The 20,709-nt window shown below is 35.7% G+C and overlaps 1 protein-coding gene across 10 annotated transcripts in view; it reads right to left on the reverse strand.

Moving 5' to 3' along the window:
- The window catches only part of ATXN2 (ataxin 2), a 108,623-nt gene that overhangs the window by 6,549 nt on the left and 81,365 nt on the right, over positions 1-20,709 (reverse strand). For 5 of the 10 annotated variants that reach the window (XM_074205719.1, XM_074205725.1, XM_074205722.1 and 2 more), the window contains 4 exons: positions 20,619-20,687; positions 10,857-11,041; positions 10,105-10,237; positions 5,454-5,507 (listed from right to left, as the gene is read on the reverse strand). In XM_074205719.1, coding sequence (XP_074061820.1) covers positions 5,454-5,507; positions 10,105-10,237; positions 10,857-11,041; positions 20,619-20,687 — 441 coding nt within the window. The remainder of the gene's footprint in view (positions 1-5,453; positions 5,508-10,104; positions 10,238-10,856; positions 11,042-20,618; positions 20,688-20,709) is intronic. The other 5 variants (XM_074205726.1, XM_074205723.1, XM_074205718.1 and 2 more) reach the window with 3 other exon arrangements.

Below are 20,709 nucleotides of genomic sequence, written 5' to 3' on the forward strand. Positions count from 1 at the left end.
ATGTTTATCTATATAATACAACAGATTTCAATTCAAGTAGAATCTAAAGACACTGTTAGGCCTTCATTTTGGCTAACCTCACCATGCTACTGTTCTGGGCTGGCTTTCCAGTAGTCACTGTGCATATCTCCACTATCTAGGGAGAGTATACCAAATACCCACACAGGTATACTCTGAACAATTCTGGCTCCATATGAGCCACGTACAACAATCTGAATTAACAGTGAAGATCTATCTTAAGTTTTTCCCTACAGTAAGATGAAGAAAATCTCTGCTGATAAAAAAAAAACCAATTTTTTTGCCATCCTGTAAAGTTCCTTAAAAGTTATCCCAGGAGTTACCAACATTTTGTAAACATGGAGAGAATAAAAACTTTTTAAACTGTAAAGAAAACTTAAACCCACCATTCAAAATTATCCATTCCTCAAGGTATGGGTTTAGTTGCTAGTCACCAAGAAAATTAGATAAACTAATTTAAATTTAAAACTTAGTATGTTAGAGACAGTTATAAAATCAAATCTTGGTGAATATGCCAGGATGAGTCATATTTTGGTTACTATAAAAAAAAAAAAAGTTTCTTCCATTCCCCAAAGCTTCCAAAGGCAGTATACTCGAAAGCAATATAAATCAGATAGACTACAATAAGGGTAGAGAACAAAATGTTTAACTCTGTAAGTATATACATTAACCCACAAATTCCAGAATCCCTCAGACACTGAGCTTTTTTTTACAATAACCCTAAAATAGTTCCTCTGCTCTCCCAACACATTAAAATACACTGTGGGCTAGAGATACTTGTTTGGACCATTTTAGGGAGAAAAGAAACCTTCCCTTTCGCTACCAACCCACTGGGCCCAAGTTTAACCAGGGTAGATGACTATGGAGTTAACAATGAGCATCATGCAGAGGGTTAGGTACATGAAATAAGAATTAAGCACTGTCATGACACATGTTACAAGTCTTCAGGAAACCAAGGGTCATGAAATCTGGTCATGTTTTCCCTATATGGCTTAAAGACACCAAAGAGCCTCTGCTATGTTATATCATGATCACCTGTGCATCCAATGCCAGAAACAGTCTACATTAGTGGACCTGAATTCCCAGTGACAAGAATTTTAAATTCATGGAAACAAAAGCAATGTGGTTTGTCCCTTAGAAAAATCTTTCTGACTGTAAGACATAAGACATGCTGGAACGTGCTAAGAAGGATGGAAGGACCACAGCTAGAGCTGGAAGGGACCTTAGTGGCCATAATGTAGCCAACCCCCTCATTTTACAAGCGAGGACACTTGTGCCCCCAAAAGGCTAAGTGTCTGGTTGAAGGTCACACAAGTAATAAGGCTGGAGGTAGAATTTGAACCCAGGACTTCTGACTCCTATATCCCAGGAAATTTGTACTGTCTCATTATCTGGACTTTTTAAGGGAAGAAATGAGGCAGATAATCATTCCTAGAAGCAAGGGGTCAAGACACCAAAATTCTAAAGTTCCATAGCTTCATGAAAGTATTCTCAGCCTCAACAAACTCCATGATTTAATTTAATTTAATCACTATACATACCTAATCAACAAGTTTACTTTCCCTTTCCCACAGCTACCTAACTATTGGTCTAAGCAGCGATTTTTACTTTTGGGATCTCAAGTTCTCCATAGCTAGACACAAAAGGTCTGATTTCTTCATTTGACTTACCTGTCCTTACTAAAACTTTACATGAATAGTACTAGGACCAGGTTCTGTTTACTGTACAGAAAGTACAGTACAGTACAGTAGTACAGCTAAGTTTCACAAAGTCAATCTTTAGTCACTCACAGGTTTCTCTAGTTTGTGACTTTTCCTTGTCTCTTTAAAAGAAATTTTTTAAATGCCTCACTGGTAGCAGGACCAAACTCCTACTTCAGGAAAACTACACATACCATTACTTTGCACTAAGATACAACACCAAGCAAGCATCATAAATTACTCAAAACCCAATTGACAAGTTTCTGTGAGGGTCGTGGACAAACAGACCTTCTGAGTTTTTAGAGTTATTTGCTTCACCCAAAAGGTCTGCAGCTAAATGCTCAAAATTAGCTTCTGACCAAAAGCACACAGCATATGCACAGGCTAAAAAGGGAACCTTTCTTCAACTTGTATTATTTGAGTACTAATTTTTTTTTAAAAAAGTGACAAGTTTCTCTACTAATAATCTCTGTTAACAAAAACCCGGGCTTCTATAGTTAGCTAATCATTTATGTTGAAAATGTGTCAAATTAATAAGCAAGTTAAGTAAGAATAACATCCATATATGTAGGTTAAAAATATCTAAAATTATTACTCAAAGAATTCAACTTAAAAAGATTTTTTTATCCTGGAGAAACTGTATTCTTTGAAATACCATTATCCCTTACTCTAAAAGATGTAGAATCGTCAATATTATGTTCTCTAAAAATACTTCTAGAAGGGCTAACTCATGTACCAACTTTCAATATGTAATGGAAACATTTCAGGTTCATTTTCAAATGCTGTTATTCTATATATTCATCTCTGTACTTTTTTGTAGGTTAGAAAAAAATTTCACTCACAAAGACACAAACACACAGATCTTTTCCTTACCAAAACTTGAGTAAAAAAGAAGTCTAAAGACACCAAGACATGGGTACAAAAGCCCCAAAACCCCATGGGCATATTTTAAAAATAAATGCATGGTGCAAATAATACTTAAGAAGTTCCAGTTAAAACTATTTTCTTATATTGTCCATATAAACAAAGTGAAAACTTACTCATTTAAAATTCAAAAAGATGCTAGGCACCAGTAAAGAAAATTGAAAGGTTTTTAAAACAAAGAAGAATTAATTTTATATGAAAGAAATCCTACTCTCTCATTCTTAGGGTATTTTCTTTCCCTTTTCTGTAATTAACAGAATAAGAAGTGTCAAGATCACACTGTCACTCTTGGCAATAACTGAAAATTTAGATCACTTGTCCCTATAAAGACTCAGGTCTTCAGGAAACCTATGATTCTATAATAAACACAAAGAAAGATTATTTCTACTGACTAGGGAGTAAAGAACATTGTATTTCAGAATTTGGAACTCAGTTTCTCTAACATTTTAGAAGTTTATCTTCTTATACAAATTAACACTAGGGTTAGGAGTTGAAAGGGAATTGAGGGATGAGGGCATATAAATTAAAAGCAAGTTGTGGGATGAGGGAAGGGAGTTTCCCTTAAAAAAAAAAAGAAATTAATATTCCATTATTTTTAAATGAGGGAAATGAGCTATGAAGCTTTGACAAATATAATAATAAAATACACTTCAGTCTTAAATTATGACAAATTAATGAAGACATTAAGAAAGAGGACAGAATAAGAAAAACAAACAGTGGTGGGTAGAGAAAGAGGTGGAGCAGAATCTGAAGTAACTATTAGTCAAATTTAAATTGCTTTACTTTAGCTTGTCAGTGAAAAATTATATATGACTTTGTATTCTTCAGCAATTAAAGATCATTCAAAGTCAAGTTCTGTCAAATTTTCAGTTAGCTCTGCCTAGGAATTCCACAGCAGCTTTCAGGGAGGATAGAGACTGAAGGTCCTTTCCAGCTCTAATGTTTTACATCTATGGCCAAGAGGTAGTTAAGTTAAGAAAATAAGCTCAGGGCTAGATCAGAGACCCACCAACCCAAGTTAGGAAAGTGATGGGCATTCTGAAATATAAAAACCAAGAGTCCTCTAAGTGCACACTATCCAATTTACTACAGGACAAATAAAAAAAGGCTTACAAATAAAAAAAGTCACCTTCATGACTTTATTCAATTAAGTTTCAAAATATAAGACTGTGTTTTGTTTTAAATGTAGTTTTCCCATGTTGACCTTGGATGCACAAGCAGGGAGAGATCTCCCAATATAGTACTGATTTGAAAAATAATACCCAAATGTTTCAAATTAATGTGGGGGGGGGGGTAGTAAAATAGTTGGAAACTGTTTAGAAAGTAAATGAAAGGTAACTTAAAACAAACCATAACAAAATGGCTTGATTTTGGGGGGGGGGGGGGGAGATGTAGTCACAAAGGAGATTAGAATTAGCAACTCAACTGTTAGTACCCTAAGACAATCTTCCCTTTTCATAACGGGGAAATTCTGCTGAATCAAACAATGATACATCAAGTAGTGTTGATTAAAGACTGTGACCTTTCAGCTACTTACCAGGAAACTTCTTCCAAGACTACTGCCAGAGACAGTAAGATGGTGAGGATAACTACCATGGAGACCTCAACTTAAGTAATAAAGAATGCCTTTTACATATTGTAAACATATACATACAAGTTTCCCTTTAAGAGCATATACATACAGTAAGACTCCATTTTAAAGAGTATCTATTAAAGGATTAAACTTGTTAAAATGTCCATATACCAAATCAAAATATGCACATACCAAGTTCTATTTTAACAACGTAATTTTTGGATACCAAGTCATATTATTTAGGAAATAATACTTTAGGAAAATACACACTCTAAATGGGAAAAAAAACTCTTAAAAAGAATATGATATTTGATAGGTTTGTAGAGTACTTTTTATTTGTCATTACAAAAGGTTTCAACCAAAAAATAAAGTATCTATTAGACATTTCACACAAAGTAAAAGAAGTTATTAAATAAAATCCCAAAATTTCTAAGCAATTTCCTGTCTGTTCTTTCCTTTCCAAGTATTACTCTAATGTGTCTTTAAAGAATAACAGTCATTGCTCTGGGGATGCAGATGAAGCATCACTACCAGGTTTTTGAAAGCCCAAATCCATCCATTTCCAATTGGAAAATTATACATTTGGGGGTTTGGGGACTGTGTCCTCTTAATGACACAAATAGCTTCTAGGAAATATCTTCCTACTTTATTCCAAGCTGGTTCATGACATACTTGCTCTTCCCTCCATCTATATATTCTAATATCATCAATTTGTTACATTCAGTTGAATAAAATATAGCATATCTTAGTAAAAGAAAGATGTAAGGTTTTCTACTTAAAAACATCAAAAGTTACATGTTCCTTTTCTAACCAGGAGACTTCAAAAGAAAATTTATAAACAAACAGAAAAAAAAAATCCAGGTTGAATCATAAGGTTCCCAAATAGCAGTTCCTTTTAATGAACCCAATTAGCTTACCTTGATACAAGATAAAAGAACTGGCTTTAAATTTTTTTCAGTGCAACTGAAATCTTGAAATGAGTAACCTATTCTACACTTCTGATGACAGTGAAGAACTTTGCTTGGTATACATAAATTAGTGTCTTAATACTTTTTCCAATTAACTCCAGCTTTTTATAAACTGGGTATATCATGACTTTTTATTAACTTTTGCTTTAAAAATGTTAACAAATACCTTTGTCTGGTACAAGATTATTCAACAAGTCTACTCCTCTAGCATATAACCTTTAAAATGTGTTTTCCTGTACAATCAAAATTAATATAAAAAACCCAACTCACTGGCAAAGTAGAAAGAAGGGCCTGTCTCCTTGTTGTATGGTAATTTGGGACATGCTGAATTTGGAAAATAGAAAGGTAAATTAGCCTTTTTAGGTGTGTACTTTCCTAACGTTCTGGAAAGGATGACATTCAATCACTTTCTTCAAGATTGCTTTCATGCAGAATTTTCTTTATTTTACTACTGACATTCAGCACTTTAAAATATCTCTAAATTAACTAAAATTGTATGAATTGCCCCAAAAGTCATTTTTCTTCTGTACTGGAATGGTCCAGGTTCACATGTTGACTTGCTAATTGAAAGGAATAAAATTAATTTGTAACAAAAGACCACTGAACAACTTTGATGAAAATCTTGAACCAAAATAACATTTATCTAAGAATTCACATAAGTTATCCCAAATGACATCTATAACAAACATTCAAATTTTATAAACTATAATTTATGCAAAGAAGTTTTTAGATATAACTCAGTGACTGGGCACTTAACTATTATCATCATCAAAAATACAAAAAATGTAAAGGATTCAGATTTCCCAGTGGCTTATATAGGAGAGTATAATTCAGTGTAATCATTTTTGTGAGACACAATAGACAAGGTGGATTTAGAGGACCAATCAAAGGGAGAAGGGATCAATTCTACAGAGGGTAAAGTTTATAATTTCATTCCAAGCACCTAAGATGGTGCCTAGCCTATAGGAGGTGTTTAATATTTGAGTGATATACAATCATTTATACACATTCAAAGATCAGTAGATGATGGTTCCCTCTAATCTGACAATATCTGTCATCCAGTGGCAACAGCATTGTTAATGAACCACTTCAGGAAAGTAAGAGTGGTGATAAAATAAAGGACCAAAAAAAAAAAAATGACATTTAAGTATTCAGATGAGCATACTATATAATCAGAAATTTCGATCAACTAAATAACATTCAATAAACATTTAAAATCCTTTAGACTATTTTGGTAAGATCACATTTTAAAGATAACTATATAAGGGAAAGCTAAATTATGAAATTAGACTTGGCTTTAAAAGGCTTTATGTTGATTTAAAATAAACAATGTGCAAACACATTTCTTCATACGTGGGCCTCCAGGAATTTAAGACTTTAGTAAATAGTAGAGAACCCCATGAAAACAGCACATGACCAATGAAATGTAGGGCATATTAACTGTGGGAAAAAAAAACACAAGTTATTTCCTAGATTTCACTTTGGGCTGTGAAAAACTCAAAGAAAAAGACCTGTAACAGGAAACAATAAAGAATCTCCAAATCTTCACTCCAAGTGAACTAAGCTCAACATGCTCAAATTACTAAAAAGTTATGGAGATACAGTAGTTTCCTGTCACTTAAGAGGGGGAAAAATTAACATCACATTTTATTCCCCATTTCACAAGTCTTTTTTTTGTAGTAATACCTCCTCTATTTTATACCCAAATCTGAGTGGGATCTTGTGGCCAATATTAATGCTCCTCTCAAAACGCAGGTATTTACCATACTGACCCCCTAAGACTACTAATACTACCGACCCCAAACTATCCTATCCTAATGGACAAATGCAAGCAGTAAACAATACATTCATTTTTTCCTTAAAAGTCATAGTCAACACCATGCTACTGGAATATGGTTATCTTGGGGAACAAGGGGAGGCAGAGGTTGAGAGAGGAAGTAGGAAATTACATGCCTTTTTAACACGCAAAAATACCACCAAAAATGTTAAGACACCACCACTGAACATTTTAAACCAAGCATTTTAACCACTTGAAAGGCTGATGAAATATTTAAGTTGCAAGATAGTGATTTTAAAAACCTTTGAAGAATTCTAGCATTTACATATATGCACTTTAGCACTTGTTCACAATAGCAATGTATAAGTAACTTAAGGCTGAACAGATAGTGAATAAGACTCACTACACCTCAGGTCAATTCAACATTTCTAGATTAGAACAATGAAATTATACATTACAACCAGAGTCCTCCAAAGAGTCAATCTGATATTATTGCTTAAAGGTCAAGTCAATCAAGTTTCTGCTTATGACTCTAATGAAAATTTTAAGATATAGCAGGGAAAACAAATGCCAGAACTGAAAGTACTCCAGTCATTTATAGATCTCTAGTATTTAAAATAATAAAACATTTTACTAAGTCAGCTGACTGAAAGCTTATGATCTTGTTTAGCAACAAATCTAACACAAAGTACGAGATTTTTATTAAAGATTACCTATAATGTTCACATTAATTGTAATTGAAAAAAGTATAGCCCACTTTAAAACAAATCCTGAAGACTGATTCTGATCAGGATTGGAATAGAGGTCAAAGCAAAGGATTCAGAAAACTTTCATAACTCAAACTCAACATAAAAAAATATGATGCATTCAAATTGCATCAGGAAGCACTGCTTTTAGAATAGAGTCTGCATTAGTATTGAGAATAAGAACTCAAGAGGAGAGTTACTTTAGGTGTCATGCTATGGATTCAATTAAGAGATATAGAGTCTGCACCAACCCTGCAATCAGGAAAACCTTAGTTCGAATCCTGCCTAAGACACTTCCTGGGCATGTCACTTATCTCCAATTGCCTTAAAACAATTTTTGTAGAGAGTTTGAGCAATATCCACCTGCTTTTGACTCTCATGTTAGTGAGAAATAGGATTTGTAAATGGAAGATGACTCAGTCAACGGTTTTCTAGTTCAGAATCTTTAACAAAAATCTAGTTGTAGGAAGCCCTAAAAAGTTGTCTTTTGACTAAGCTTCTTGTATTTTTCTAATGATAGTGAAAAGCAAAGATTCCTCATATGAGGGATTTTATAATGATACCTGAACGAGATTATCAGAAATTGTATCAATGACTGAAGTTCTATTAGGTTAAGTTACACTAGTGCACCAAAAAACTAAGTTGTTGTTGTTATTATTATTATTATTATTATTAATATATCAAATTATTTCCTAACACACTTTCCTTTGGACTCAGAATCAAAACAATTTTAAGTACCACAAAATCCTTTTTATAATGGTCCTGGGTTTCAAAGGCTGTGTTGGCATTCTAAAAGTCTCAAAACAGTTTAGGGCTCAAGAAGAGCCCTAATCCTAGGACAAGTCCAACAAATTAAAGATGATTCATCACCATTATTTTCCCAGCCATGACAATTCAAGAAGATGAATTAATAAGGTATTGAGGGGTTGCCATCTTTATTGGCATAAGAGGAAGTCACATAAGAGAGACTATTGAAGGATTGATTTTTTGGGAAAAATCTATAAAGCTATGCTTAAAATAGGAATGAGCATATTTATCTATAATGTGGCTGCCTACTTTCAAAATAAGAGTCAATGTATTAATGAAACATAAATTAAATATTTCAATAATTTGGAATTATCTCTAAAATTCTTGATATTTAGCAAATACTAACTTTACTTTAAATAATATTTGTAATGATTTGCATTAATTTGTAAAGAAGAAAGTTACTGAGTTGGTTTAAGCAAAGGCCTGTCAAAACAACAACAAATTTCAGACCAAGGTGGCTACTTTTAAACTAATATATCAGTAAGATTAGACCCTTTGCATTTTGCAACATTTTATTCTATGAACACCCACAGCATGTAAAAGTTTAGGTTTAATTTTTTAAGATTATGTTTCAAAATAATACCGACCAAAGTGACAGTCTCAAAATAAACAGAAACTTCAACCTCTTTATGCTATCCATATATAACGCAACATCCTGATACTGTCAGTGGTATCAAAAGCTACCAGTGGTATCTGCTAGATTTTGTGAATAACTGAATGATTTGTTATAAACCTTCTATGGAGAACATTGCTGATTCATATTGGTTATAGGTAATTTTTCCTGGTTCTGGTGCTTTTCACTACATTTTTCATAGAAATCTCTCCACTGTTTTATATCTTGTTTCAGTATTTTTCCTTCAGTTGTCAATTTTATTTAGTACCCAATTATATTTGATTTCGTCTTTTCCATACTGCTGGATATTTAGCTTGCTTACGGTTTTTTGTAATTACAAAAACTGGCTGCCATTTAATCTTTCTACAGTTTTTTTGGCTTCATAAATCCTTCTATTATTGAATATTTGAGAAAGTCATTCTACCTTTCAAAATAGAGAAAACACATAATTCCATTTTCTTCCATCTTTCTCATTGGTTTTAAAAATCCCAACAGAATTCAGTGAGATATATAGAGCATAAAGTGTGAGCCTAAAATTGGAGAATCTTTTCCCCTCCATTTTTTCAATATCAATCCACAATAAGTCACTTTTAAGCATGCCTTAATTAGAAACTTAAACGATGAAGACGATGATAACACTTTAACTTATGTAATAGCACCTTTCTTTTATAATACATATAATACATTACATATAGTGTCTTGTCTCTACTTAACATCTTAAGGAAAAGGGAATGAGAAATGTCATTACCTGTATCTTACAGATGAAATACAGAGAAATAGGGTGATTTGCCTAGAGTAATAAAGCAAACCAAGTAGGTGAATTATGCCCATATTTCTACAGTTAAGTTATTCTTAATGCTTTGGGATGCCAGATAATTGTTAAAAAAACAAAAACAAAAACACATTTTTGAAGCTTTTAAGAGATTAAAAATCATCTCACATGCTTTACAACAACATGAACAAGAAAACATTTCCTACCATACATCGCATGTGTCTGCTCATGAGCACCATACTGAGCTGCTGAAGAGGATACTAAACCAGGCTGGGCATGGGTCGGAGGCGCCATCATTCTAGTGTTACCCTGGATTACAGGACTATAGACATGAGGATGCTGTATTCAAATAAAATACAAAAAACAAAAAAACAAACAAACAAAAAAAAACAACCATTGAAATGTCAACAAAGAATGACTCAGATGTCAAGAGTCTTAAACTCCATAGGTCACATCACAATTTTCCACATTCAGAAGACTTAATAGAGAAGGGTGAGGAAACGAAGAAACATTTATACAGTGCTATTAAACAAATTAAAAAACTCCTTCACTCTATTTTAAATGAATCATTGTCATTTAGTAAAAAGTAGAAAGAAAAAACTTACTAACTTCTTACATGATAAAGATGAGAAAGTCCAGCAAACATTCTTCAGAAGCTGTACCATACAATCAATTAAGCAATAAAAGGCATCAAGCCTGTCACAAAAGTTGTACTCTTTTAAGTTTTAAATTAATGGATTTTTTTTAAATTTTAAAAAATTACCAAAAAAACCCGAAAAATCTTTTTTTTTTTGAGTCCAAGTGGTCATTTTAGCAGAGGTAAGGAATAGTAGGGGACAGGAAATCCACACTATCAAATTGCAAAAAACAAAAGCAGTAACATGAGAAACAAGAGCCTACCAAGTGATGCTTATGACTCAAATGCAAAGACAGAAGGAAAAGGGACTGGCAGACTCACCTGAGATTGATAATGTGGCACATGCTGAACAAGAGGCTGATTAGGAAACTGCTGAGGACTATAAGCCACATATTGTGCTGAGTAGGCTGGCGGTGTGGCCACGATGGGGGGGCCTGCAGCCGAGGCAGGATGCATCAGGGTGTTCTGGGGGTGCTGATCTTGTCGCTGTTGTGGCATATTTGGTACTATGAAAGATAGAAATTTAAGTGAGGAAATAGCTTATAAGCCCAAGGATATATGGGTGGAGAGGAGAAAGTTGGTTCTGTTTGATGTGACATTTTTGTTGTGATTTGCCCCCCCCAACAGCCCCCAATTATTTTAACTGTTGTCTGGATTTTTTTAATTTTGTAAATAAAACTGGAAAAAGATTCAAATAGTTATATCCCTATTGTGTACATGCTCACACAGATACTGGCACACCCTTTGCTCTTTAGAGTAGTAAGGAGCATACAGGATAGCAGTTTGGACCTGGAATCAGAAAGACAAGTTCAAATTCCACCTCAGACACTTAATAGCTGTGTGACCTTGCCATAATCATTTAACCTCAATCCACCTCAATTTCCTCATCTGTAAAAGTGGATCATAATTAAACTTCCTCATACAATGGTTGCGAAGATTAAATAAGGTATTTGTGAAGAACTCAGCACAGCTGCCTAGAACCTAGTAGGCTTACTTCTTCCTTTATGTTATTAAATTAGATTCAACATGAGATTTTTTTTTTAAGGGTTTTGCAAGGCAAATGGGGTTAAGTGGCTTGCCCAAGGCCACACAGCTAGGTAATTATTAAGTGTCTGAGACCGGATTTGAACCCAGGTACTCCTGACTCCAGGGCCGGTGCTCTATCCACTGCGCCACCTAGCTGCCCCACCAACATAAGATTTATTAAGATGATGTTTACAAAACTTTATACCTATGATCCTTTCTCATGATGTAGATCTAACAACAGATTTTCTTATCACTGATATGCCACCCCCCTGCCCTGATCCATAAATTAAAAATGTACTAACTGAATTTTAAATTGTTTTAGTTTTATTACCAATTATGACAGATGTTAAAACTCTTGAGTTTTTTCTATTTTATAAGAAACAAGTAAAAAGAAAACATACTTAGAAAATGACTGCTAAAGCCAAAAGATATTTACAATGACCTTTGTATATAGTGCCATTTTTAATGTATCAAACAGAAATAATCAGAAAAGGATGTAACAGTAAGAAGAAATGAAAGAGAAGGGTAAGCAGGGAAGAAAACATCAGCACTTGACTACATGTTCAGACCAAGTTCTATCTCACTAAAGTATTCCTCTATTTGTCTGTCTCTCATCTTTCTTTTTAAAATTCATATTCCAGAAATCCAAAGCCTTGTCCAGCTCTTCCTTTCTGTATTCATTTCTTGGTTTAGCATATTTACAAACATGTGGATTGTCCCTCCATTCATCCATGCTACAAAAGTTAAAAAGAACCTAATGAGGGAGAAGTCAAAAGCAGGGTCCCACAAGTCTCATCATGAAGAATCAGAAGGCAAATGCCAAGCACAATCCAGATCACTGGTTTTACTCCAATTTTGGAGAGGGGCGGGATTCCAGCTTATGCAATATCTGAAAGCACTTTTCCAACATTGTGTGCTAAGTGTTTGACTACTTTTCAATCTAGTCAAATGAAGTCTAAATGCCCATCATCATTTACTTTCTTCTTTTGAACCTTGGATCAAAGACAGAATGTGTAAAACAAGAAATTAGTTGATGAAGACCTTGGTGTTTCTCCTCTATTTTTAAATTCTCAGAAATAGCTCCTTGAAGCTAAGCTATTTATTAAGGAATATTAGACAAAAAACATACTGTGATTCAGATGGGAGTAGGTGATGAGAAGAAATAGCTTTTCAATCCTTAAAGACCTTTAGCTAAAAAAGCCAACCTCAACCAATTTTGTGCTCTTCATACTTCTGGATACTCCAAAACTCTGCAATTATTGGTTCTAGTGGAGTATTTCTAATTTTTGCTTTCAGTGTTCCAATATCCCCTGGGAGCTCAGAGTTTGCATTAATTTTCTATCATTTTTTGTATTGTTTTGAATTTTACAGTTTTTCCCCCAACCCCACTTCCCTCCCCTTATCCCTTCTACAGAAGGCAGTCTGTTAGTCTTTACATTGTTTCCATGCTATACATTGATCAAAACTGAATGTGTTGAGAGAAAAATCATATCCTTTAAGAAAAAATAAAATAGTAAAATCATGTAATATGTAAGACAACTTTTTTTTAATTAAAAGTAATAGACTTTGGTCTTTGTTTAAACTCCACAGCTCTTTCTTTGGACACAGATGGTATTCTTCATTGCAGATACCCTAAAATTGTCCCTGATTATTGCACTGCTAGAATGAGCAAGCCCATTAAGGTTGATCATCTTCCCATGCTGCTGTTAGGGTGTACAATATTCTTCTAGTTCTGCTCATCTCACTCAGCATCAGTTCATGCAAGTCTTTCCAGGCTTCTCTGATGCCCCATCCTTCCTGGCTTCTAATAGAATATTAGTGTTCCTACACCACAACTTGTTTAGCCATTCCCTAACTGTTCAACATTCACTCAATTTCTAATTCTTTGCCACTACAAACAGGGTTCCTGTGAATATTTTTGTACAAGTGATGTTTTTTACCCTTTTTCATCATCTCTTCAGGGTATAGACCCAGTAGTGATAATTCTGGATCAAAGGGTATATACATTTTTGTTGCCCTTTGGGCATAATTCCAAACTGCTCTCCAGAAAGGTTGGGTCAGTTCACAGCTACACCAACAATGTATTATGTCCTGCATCAACTTTCTTATTTTTTTTCTCTTCTTTATTCTTAAAGACAGCAGCTTTGATGTAAATAGCTCAGTTTTTTATGGACTTTGAAAGAGTGAATGAATTTAAAACCATCAAAAAGCAAGTTTAGGCTTATATACGTGTATATTTTTGTCCATTAGATTTGTTAGATTTTGTTTCTGTGTTGCTAAATGTTGTCCAGGAACACAAGCAAGTTTTGATCACTCACTATATATGAGACTTACAACTATTTCTGCATCCTCTAGAAAACTTATTAGACAAACATTTGATAACTAACCCACTTAAATTACACCAGTAATTCTTTGGCAGGTACAACAGATGAAGAGCAATCTTGGTAGACTTGAAGTGGTAGAAGATGACAGGCCAGACTGTGCTCAGAAAATCTGGTGAAGATAGGATTTTTTTTTAGTTTTTTTCAAGGCAAATGGGGTTAAGTGGCTTGCCCAAGGCCACACAGCTAGGTAATTATTAGGTGTCTGAGACTGGATTTTTGAACGCAGGTACTCTTGACTCCAGGGCCAGTGCTTTATCCACTGCGCCACCTAGCTGCCTAGAAGATAGGATTTTTTAAAAAGGCAATCAGATGGGGCAGCTAGGTGGCACAGTGGATAAAGCACTGGCCCTGGAGTCAAGAGTACCTGGGTTCAAAAATCCAGTCTCAGACACCTAATAATTACCTAGCTGTGTGGCCTTGGGCAAGCCACTTAACCCCATCACCTTGCAAAAAAATTTAAAAAAAAGGCAAAGAGACTTGCCCAAGGTCACACAAAATAAATACCTGAGGCTGTATTTGAACTCTTGAATCCAAAACTGGTACTCTTATTCCCTGCCCCTAAGACTGCAGCTTGAAGAATCCTGAGGCAAAGTGCTTTCAATGACCCAAGCTGCTCATGACCCTACCTAAGCCTCTCTACAAGGTAGCATGCTGCGGGGGAGACAGAGCTGAAACTTGGCATCAGGAAGACTTTGCTCTGACATGGCCTGGCTGTGTGAGGGAGGGCAAGTCCCTTGCCTTTTTAGTGACCCAGGCAATGCTAAGACTACAAAAAGTACAAAAGTGAAAGAGAGTTTCTTCCCCTGGGAGAATAGTCTTCTCCCTGGGTGCTTCCTATACCAAATAAAGTAACAAGACTGGACTCCTTTCCAGTCTTCACTATCAAAAAATTGTCCCAGTCCTGCATAGTGACCTCAAAAGAATAAAAATCACAGGGGTCTCAAAGGTAATTATAAATACAGTGGTAAGAAAACTCCTGATTAGTTAGACAGGACTGAAAAGAGTCCATCTAAGAACTGTTAGGGAATTCCATAAGTTGAAATTCAAAAGAGGTTCTGCCATCCTAAGGTCTATACTACCTTTCAACATATATAAAAGGAAAAAAAATTTATATATATATACACACACACACACACACACACATATATGTATATATGTAAATATGTATGTATGTGTATATATATATATATATATATATATATATATGTATATGTATATATGGATGTTCAAAAGAAAAGAGGTCTTATTTTTCTCCAATTTCTGTCTTATTAGAGGAGCTTGATTCTTCTTCAACACATTCACCACCCTGAGTCACAAATGACCTGTGCTCCGGCATCATACTTCTTTTACTCACTGACTAGGAAATGGGTAATAATCTGTCAAAGTACAATTTTGCAAAACATTTTCCTAATTTTTTTTTTTTTAGGTTTTTGCAAGGCAAATGGGGTTAAGTGGTTTGCCCAAGGCCACACAGCTAGGTAATTATTAAGTGTCTGAGACCGGATTTGAACCCAGGTACTCCTAACTCCAAGGCCAGTGCTTTATCCACTACGCCACCTAGCCGCTGCTCCTAATTGGTTTTTAAAAACTGTACTGGAAACCAAAAGTCTAAACTGTAAAACAGGAATAATTTCATTAGAACATAAGCAATGCCAGATTTTATTTTGTGGCTTCTGTATCTTCAATGTCAAGTATAGCGTTTTAATGACTACTTAAAAATCTCTTGAAATGAATTATAAAAAATTTTCTTTACCTTCTTTTAAAAAAATATAAGCCAGATGGTGGTGTGAAGGCAGCATCCCTGAGAACTCCTATCCCCCAAACCCCCAAAAAACAAAGGATGGCTCTAGCCAAAATTTAACAGGGCAGAACCCACAGAAAGACTGAGTGATAAGTTTTCCCAGTCCAAGACAACTTAGAAGTTCCACAGGAAAGGTGTGCTTCACCAGGACCAGGGGTTGGGAGAGAGCCTGCAGACAATCAAGAGAAAGCATCCCCAGAGAGGTAAGGGAAGTTTGCAAAGATTTCTCTGCTCTGCCTGGAGTAGGATCCTGCTGTTTGCCTATACTCACATACTGCAGTTTGGGCTTCCATACTAAGATACAGCCCCAGGGCAGAGGGAAGTACTGGGCCATCTACATTTAAAAGCCGAGTGAGATGAGCAGAACTAGAAGAATATTGTACACCCTAACAGCAGCATGGGAAGATGATCAACCTTAATGGGCTTGCTCATTCTAGCAGTGCAATAATCAGGGACAATTTTAGGGTATCTGCAATGAAGAATACCATCTGTGTCCAGTGGGTGTCCCAAAAAAACAACCCCAAAGCCTTGGAACTACTGTAAATTAGCCTTGGGCTGAGGAAATGAGTAAACAACAGAAAAAGAAGAATCTGACCACAGAAAATTACTTTAGTTCCAAGGAAGATTAAAACACATATTCAGATACTTCAGACAAAAATGGAAGCTTCCCTATCCAAATCCTCCAAGAGAAATAGAAAATGGGCTCAGACTTTGAAAAGTAATTAAGGGTGGGGCAGCTAGGTGGCACAGTGGATAAAGCACCCGCCCTGGAGTCAGGAGGACCTGGGTTCAAATCCAGCCTCAGACACTTAGACCTAGCTGTGTGGCCTTGGGCAAGACACTTAAAAAAAAAAACCTAAAAAAAAAAAAAGCAATTAAGGGAGATGGAGGAAAAATTGGGAGGAGAAATGAGAGCAATGCAGAAAAATCATGAAAACCAAATCAAAAGCTTGGTGAAAGATAGACAAAAAAATACTGAAGAAAATAATATGTTAAAAACCAGTTCATCCTAATGGAAAAAGCAAAACAAAAGCCAAATAAGGAGAAGAATGCCTTAAAAAGCAAAATTGGCCAGCTGGAAAAGGAGATAAAAAAGCTCTCTGAAGAAAATAACTCCTTCAAATGCAGAATGGAACTAAAGGAAGCTGATAGCTTTGCAAGAAATCAGGAAGAAATAAAACTCTTCCCAAAAAGCCAGAAACTAAAAAAAAATGTGAAATATCTCATTGGAAAAACAACTGACCTTGAAAACAGATCCAGAAGAAATCATTTAAATATTATTGGGCTATCTGAAAGCCATGACCAGGAGAAGAGCCTAGATTTCATTTTTCAAGAAATAATACAACAAAATTGCCCTGAAATACTAGAAGCTGAGGGTAAAATAGAAAATAAGAGAATTCACTGGTCACCCCCTGAAAGGGATTACGAAAGAAAAACTTCCAGGAATATTATAGCCAAATTCCAAAACTCCCAAATCAAAGAGAAAATTCTAAAAGCTGCCAGAAATAGACAATTCAACTACCAAGGCTCCATAGTCCAGATTACACAGGATCTGGCAGCATCTACATTATGGGCTCATAGAGACTGGAATATGATATTCTGGAAGGCAAAAGATATAAACTACCCAGCAAAGCTGAACATCCTCTTTCAGGGGAAAAGATGGATTTTCAATGAAACAGGGAATTTTTGAAAGGGGACTTCCTATCGAGAGGAACAAACAAAAAGTTTGATCTCCAAGTAAAGGACTCTGGTGAACGGTAGAAGGAGTGGAGAGAGAAACTAACTATGAGGAACTTGATGATGTTGCACTGTTTGTATTCCTGCACAGGAAGAAGATATTGATAATTCATATGAACTTTCTCAATTATAAGAACTGTTAGAAGGAGCATATATAGATAGGACACAGGAAGGAGCGGAATATAATGGTATGATGTGGTAAAGGGATGGAATCAATGGGCAATGGGGGGAAAGTACTGGGGAGGAAGGAAAAGGAGATGAAGGAGCTGAGAGATTTCACATAAGAGTCAAGAAAAAGCTTTTTCAATGCGGGGGGGGGGAGAGGCAAGGGGAATGAGTGAGTCTCCACTCACATTGGAAATGGCTCTGGGAGGAAATAACATACACACTTAATAGTGTGAGGAAATCTGGCTTGCCCTGGAGAAGGATGGGAGGAAAGGGATGGATGAGGAGGAATGTGGGGAGGGAAGAGGGGAATAGGTGTTAGAAGAGAGGGAAGATTGAGGGAGAGGGTACTGAGATACAATACATGGTTGGACAGGGCCAGGATGAAAGGAGAGAGAGAGAATAGAACAAATGAGAGTGGGGAGAAATAGAATGGAGGGAAATACAGGTTGTAATAGCAACTGAGGGAAAAATATTGAAGCAACTTCTCTGGTGGACTTATGATAAAGAAAGCAACTCACCCCATTTCTCTCTCTCCCTCTCCCTCTCCTTCTCTCTCTCTCTCTCTCTCTCTCTCTCTCTCTCTCTCTCTCTCTCTCTCTCTTCTTGTGTATGGGGGGTTAATGTTTATTCTTATGTTTACTCTTACAACATTCAATTTACATCAATGTACGGCATGGAAACAATGTAGAGCCTGTCAGACAACCTTCGGGGTGGGAGGGAAGGGAGAAGGGGGGGAAATTGTAGAATTAAGAGAGCCTTGCAAAAAAATGATGGGTACATATTACTATTGTATATAATTGGAAAATAAAATGTATACACACACACACACACACACACACACACACATATATCACTTTTTGTAAATGACAAAGAACTGAAAAATTGAGGGGATGCCCATCAATTGGGGAATGCCTAAACAAATTATGGCACAAAGGGTACTAATTTGTTCTATAAGAAATCATGAATGGTGGAACTCTAGAGAAGCATGGAAAGAATAATATGAACTGATGTTGGGTGAAGGGAGCAGAACCAAGAGAACATTGTACACATTAATAACAGCAACCCTGTGAGTTGATCAACTATGATAGATGCAGTTCCTCTCAGTGGTTCAGAAAAGGTCAACCTTGGAAGAGCTGTTATGGGACAATGCCATCCACATCCACATCCACATCCACAGGAGAAAAAAATAAACAAAAAACCCCCACAAAATTTGAATGGATACTGGGATACTGTGTTCACTTTTTAATTTTTTAGGTTTTGGTTTTTTTTTCCTGCAAGGCAATGGGGTTAAGTGGCTTTCCCAAGCACACAGCTAGGTTAATTATGAAGGGTCTGATGCCGGGATTGAACTCAGGTCCTCCTGACTCCAGGGTCGGTACTCTATTCACTGCACCACCTAGCTACCCCTGTGTTCACTTTTTAAAACTACTCTCATGTTTTTCCTTCCCATCGTGTTTTTTTCCTTTTCCCTTAAGTCCTAACTCCTCATACACAAAATGACTAATATGTAAACATGTTAAACAAATGTACAAGGACAACTTTGATCAGACATCGTACCACTGTAGGGAGGGAGGTGGAATTTTTCAGGGTGGGGGAAAAAGTCCTGGGGGTATGAGGGCTTTCTAAATTCTGTAAATCTAACAAATTTCATGTAGAAATTATAAACTTTAATATTCAACTAATATTTTATACTACGAAAATACAAGCAAAGTAATAATTTATTAACAGTATTATTATCAAATATATCTTATTTCTGGAAAGAACTATTGCTTATTAATTTCCCTCTATTTCTCAAATAAGAAAAGTGATCATTAAAATAGAAAATTGTAGGGGCAGCTAGGTGGCACAGTGGATAGAGCACTAGCCTTGGAGTCAGGAGTACCTGGGTTCAAATCCAACCTCAGACATTTTAATAATTACCTAGCCGTGTGGCCTTGGGCAAGCCACTTAACCCCATTGCCTTGAAAAAGCTTTAAAAAAAATTGTGAAATTCTTAATGGCAAGGTATTTAAAAGTTTTGTAGAATTTTTCAGCAGCTCAAGTTTCTTTTTAAGAATGTCTACAATTTTTATAAAAAAAGGTTCATCAATCAAATTAGAGATTCTCCTGGGATCCAAAGATTCCTTAATTCAGTATGTCTATAAACTTGAAGGGGGGGGGAGTACATCTTTATTTTACTGACCTCTAACTCAAATTTAGTATTTTTTATTATAAATTTTTAAAAAATTATTCTTAAAAAAAAAAAAAAAAGAAATCATAAAGGACAGGACTTCAGAAATGCCTGGCAGGACATATATGAACTGGTGCTGAACAGAGTGAGGAGAACCAGAAGAACACTGTGCACACTGACAGCAGCACTGAGTGATGATCACCTGTGATGGTCTTGTTCATTTTAGCAGCACAATAATTAAAGACAATTCTAAAGAATATGTAATGGAGAATGCCATCCATGTCCAGACAGGCAACTGTGGAATGAATCTGAATGCATACTAAAGCTTACTCTTTTCAATTCTTAAAATTTGTTTTATGTACTATGGGTTTTGCCCTCTCTCCTGGCCCCCCCATTTTGATTTTTCTTTCACAACATCATTAATATTTAGCATAGTTTATACGTGTATAGCCTATACTGGATTGCCTTCTGTGTGTGCGTGTGTGGGGAGGGGGGGAGGAAACCTTACAAAAAACTGATTGTTAAAACAATCTCTGTATGTGGTTGGAAAAATAATTCAATAAAATATCTAATATTATTATATACCTGATATTTATATAAATATAATGCCTGCTATGTGCTAGGAACCGTGGCTACAAGTGACAAAGCAACAGCTACAGATAACCCAGGAGCCACAATTATAACACATGGGTGACCCAGGTCAAAGGCTCATCTTCTCATTGGACTGAAGCAACCATGGGATTTGGCAAATCTCCGGAAGTTTTGAGCAGCCTTTTTTTAAGGACCACACTGCTCACCTTCTGGCACAAGGAAAGGGTGAGGAAGGTACTCCTGGCCTGCTTCCCATGGCAGGTGGGGATCCCACCCTGCAGTCAAAACACAGAAGAG

This window comes from Macrotis lagotis, chromosome X (genome assembly GCF_037893015.1).
Source record: "Macrotis lagotis isolate mMagLag1 chromosome X, bilby.v1.9.chrom.fasta, whole genome shotgun sequence".
NCBI classification, from domain to species: domain Eukaryota; kingdom Metazoa; phylum Chordata; class Mammalia; order Peramelemorphia; family Peramelidae; genus Macrotis; species Macrotis lagotis.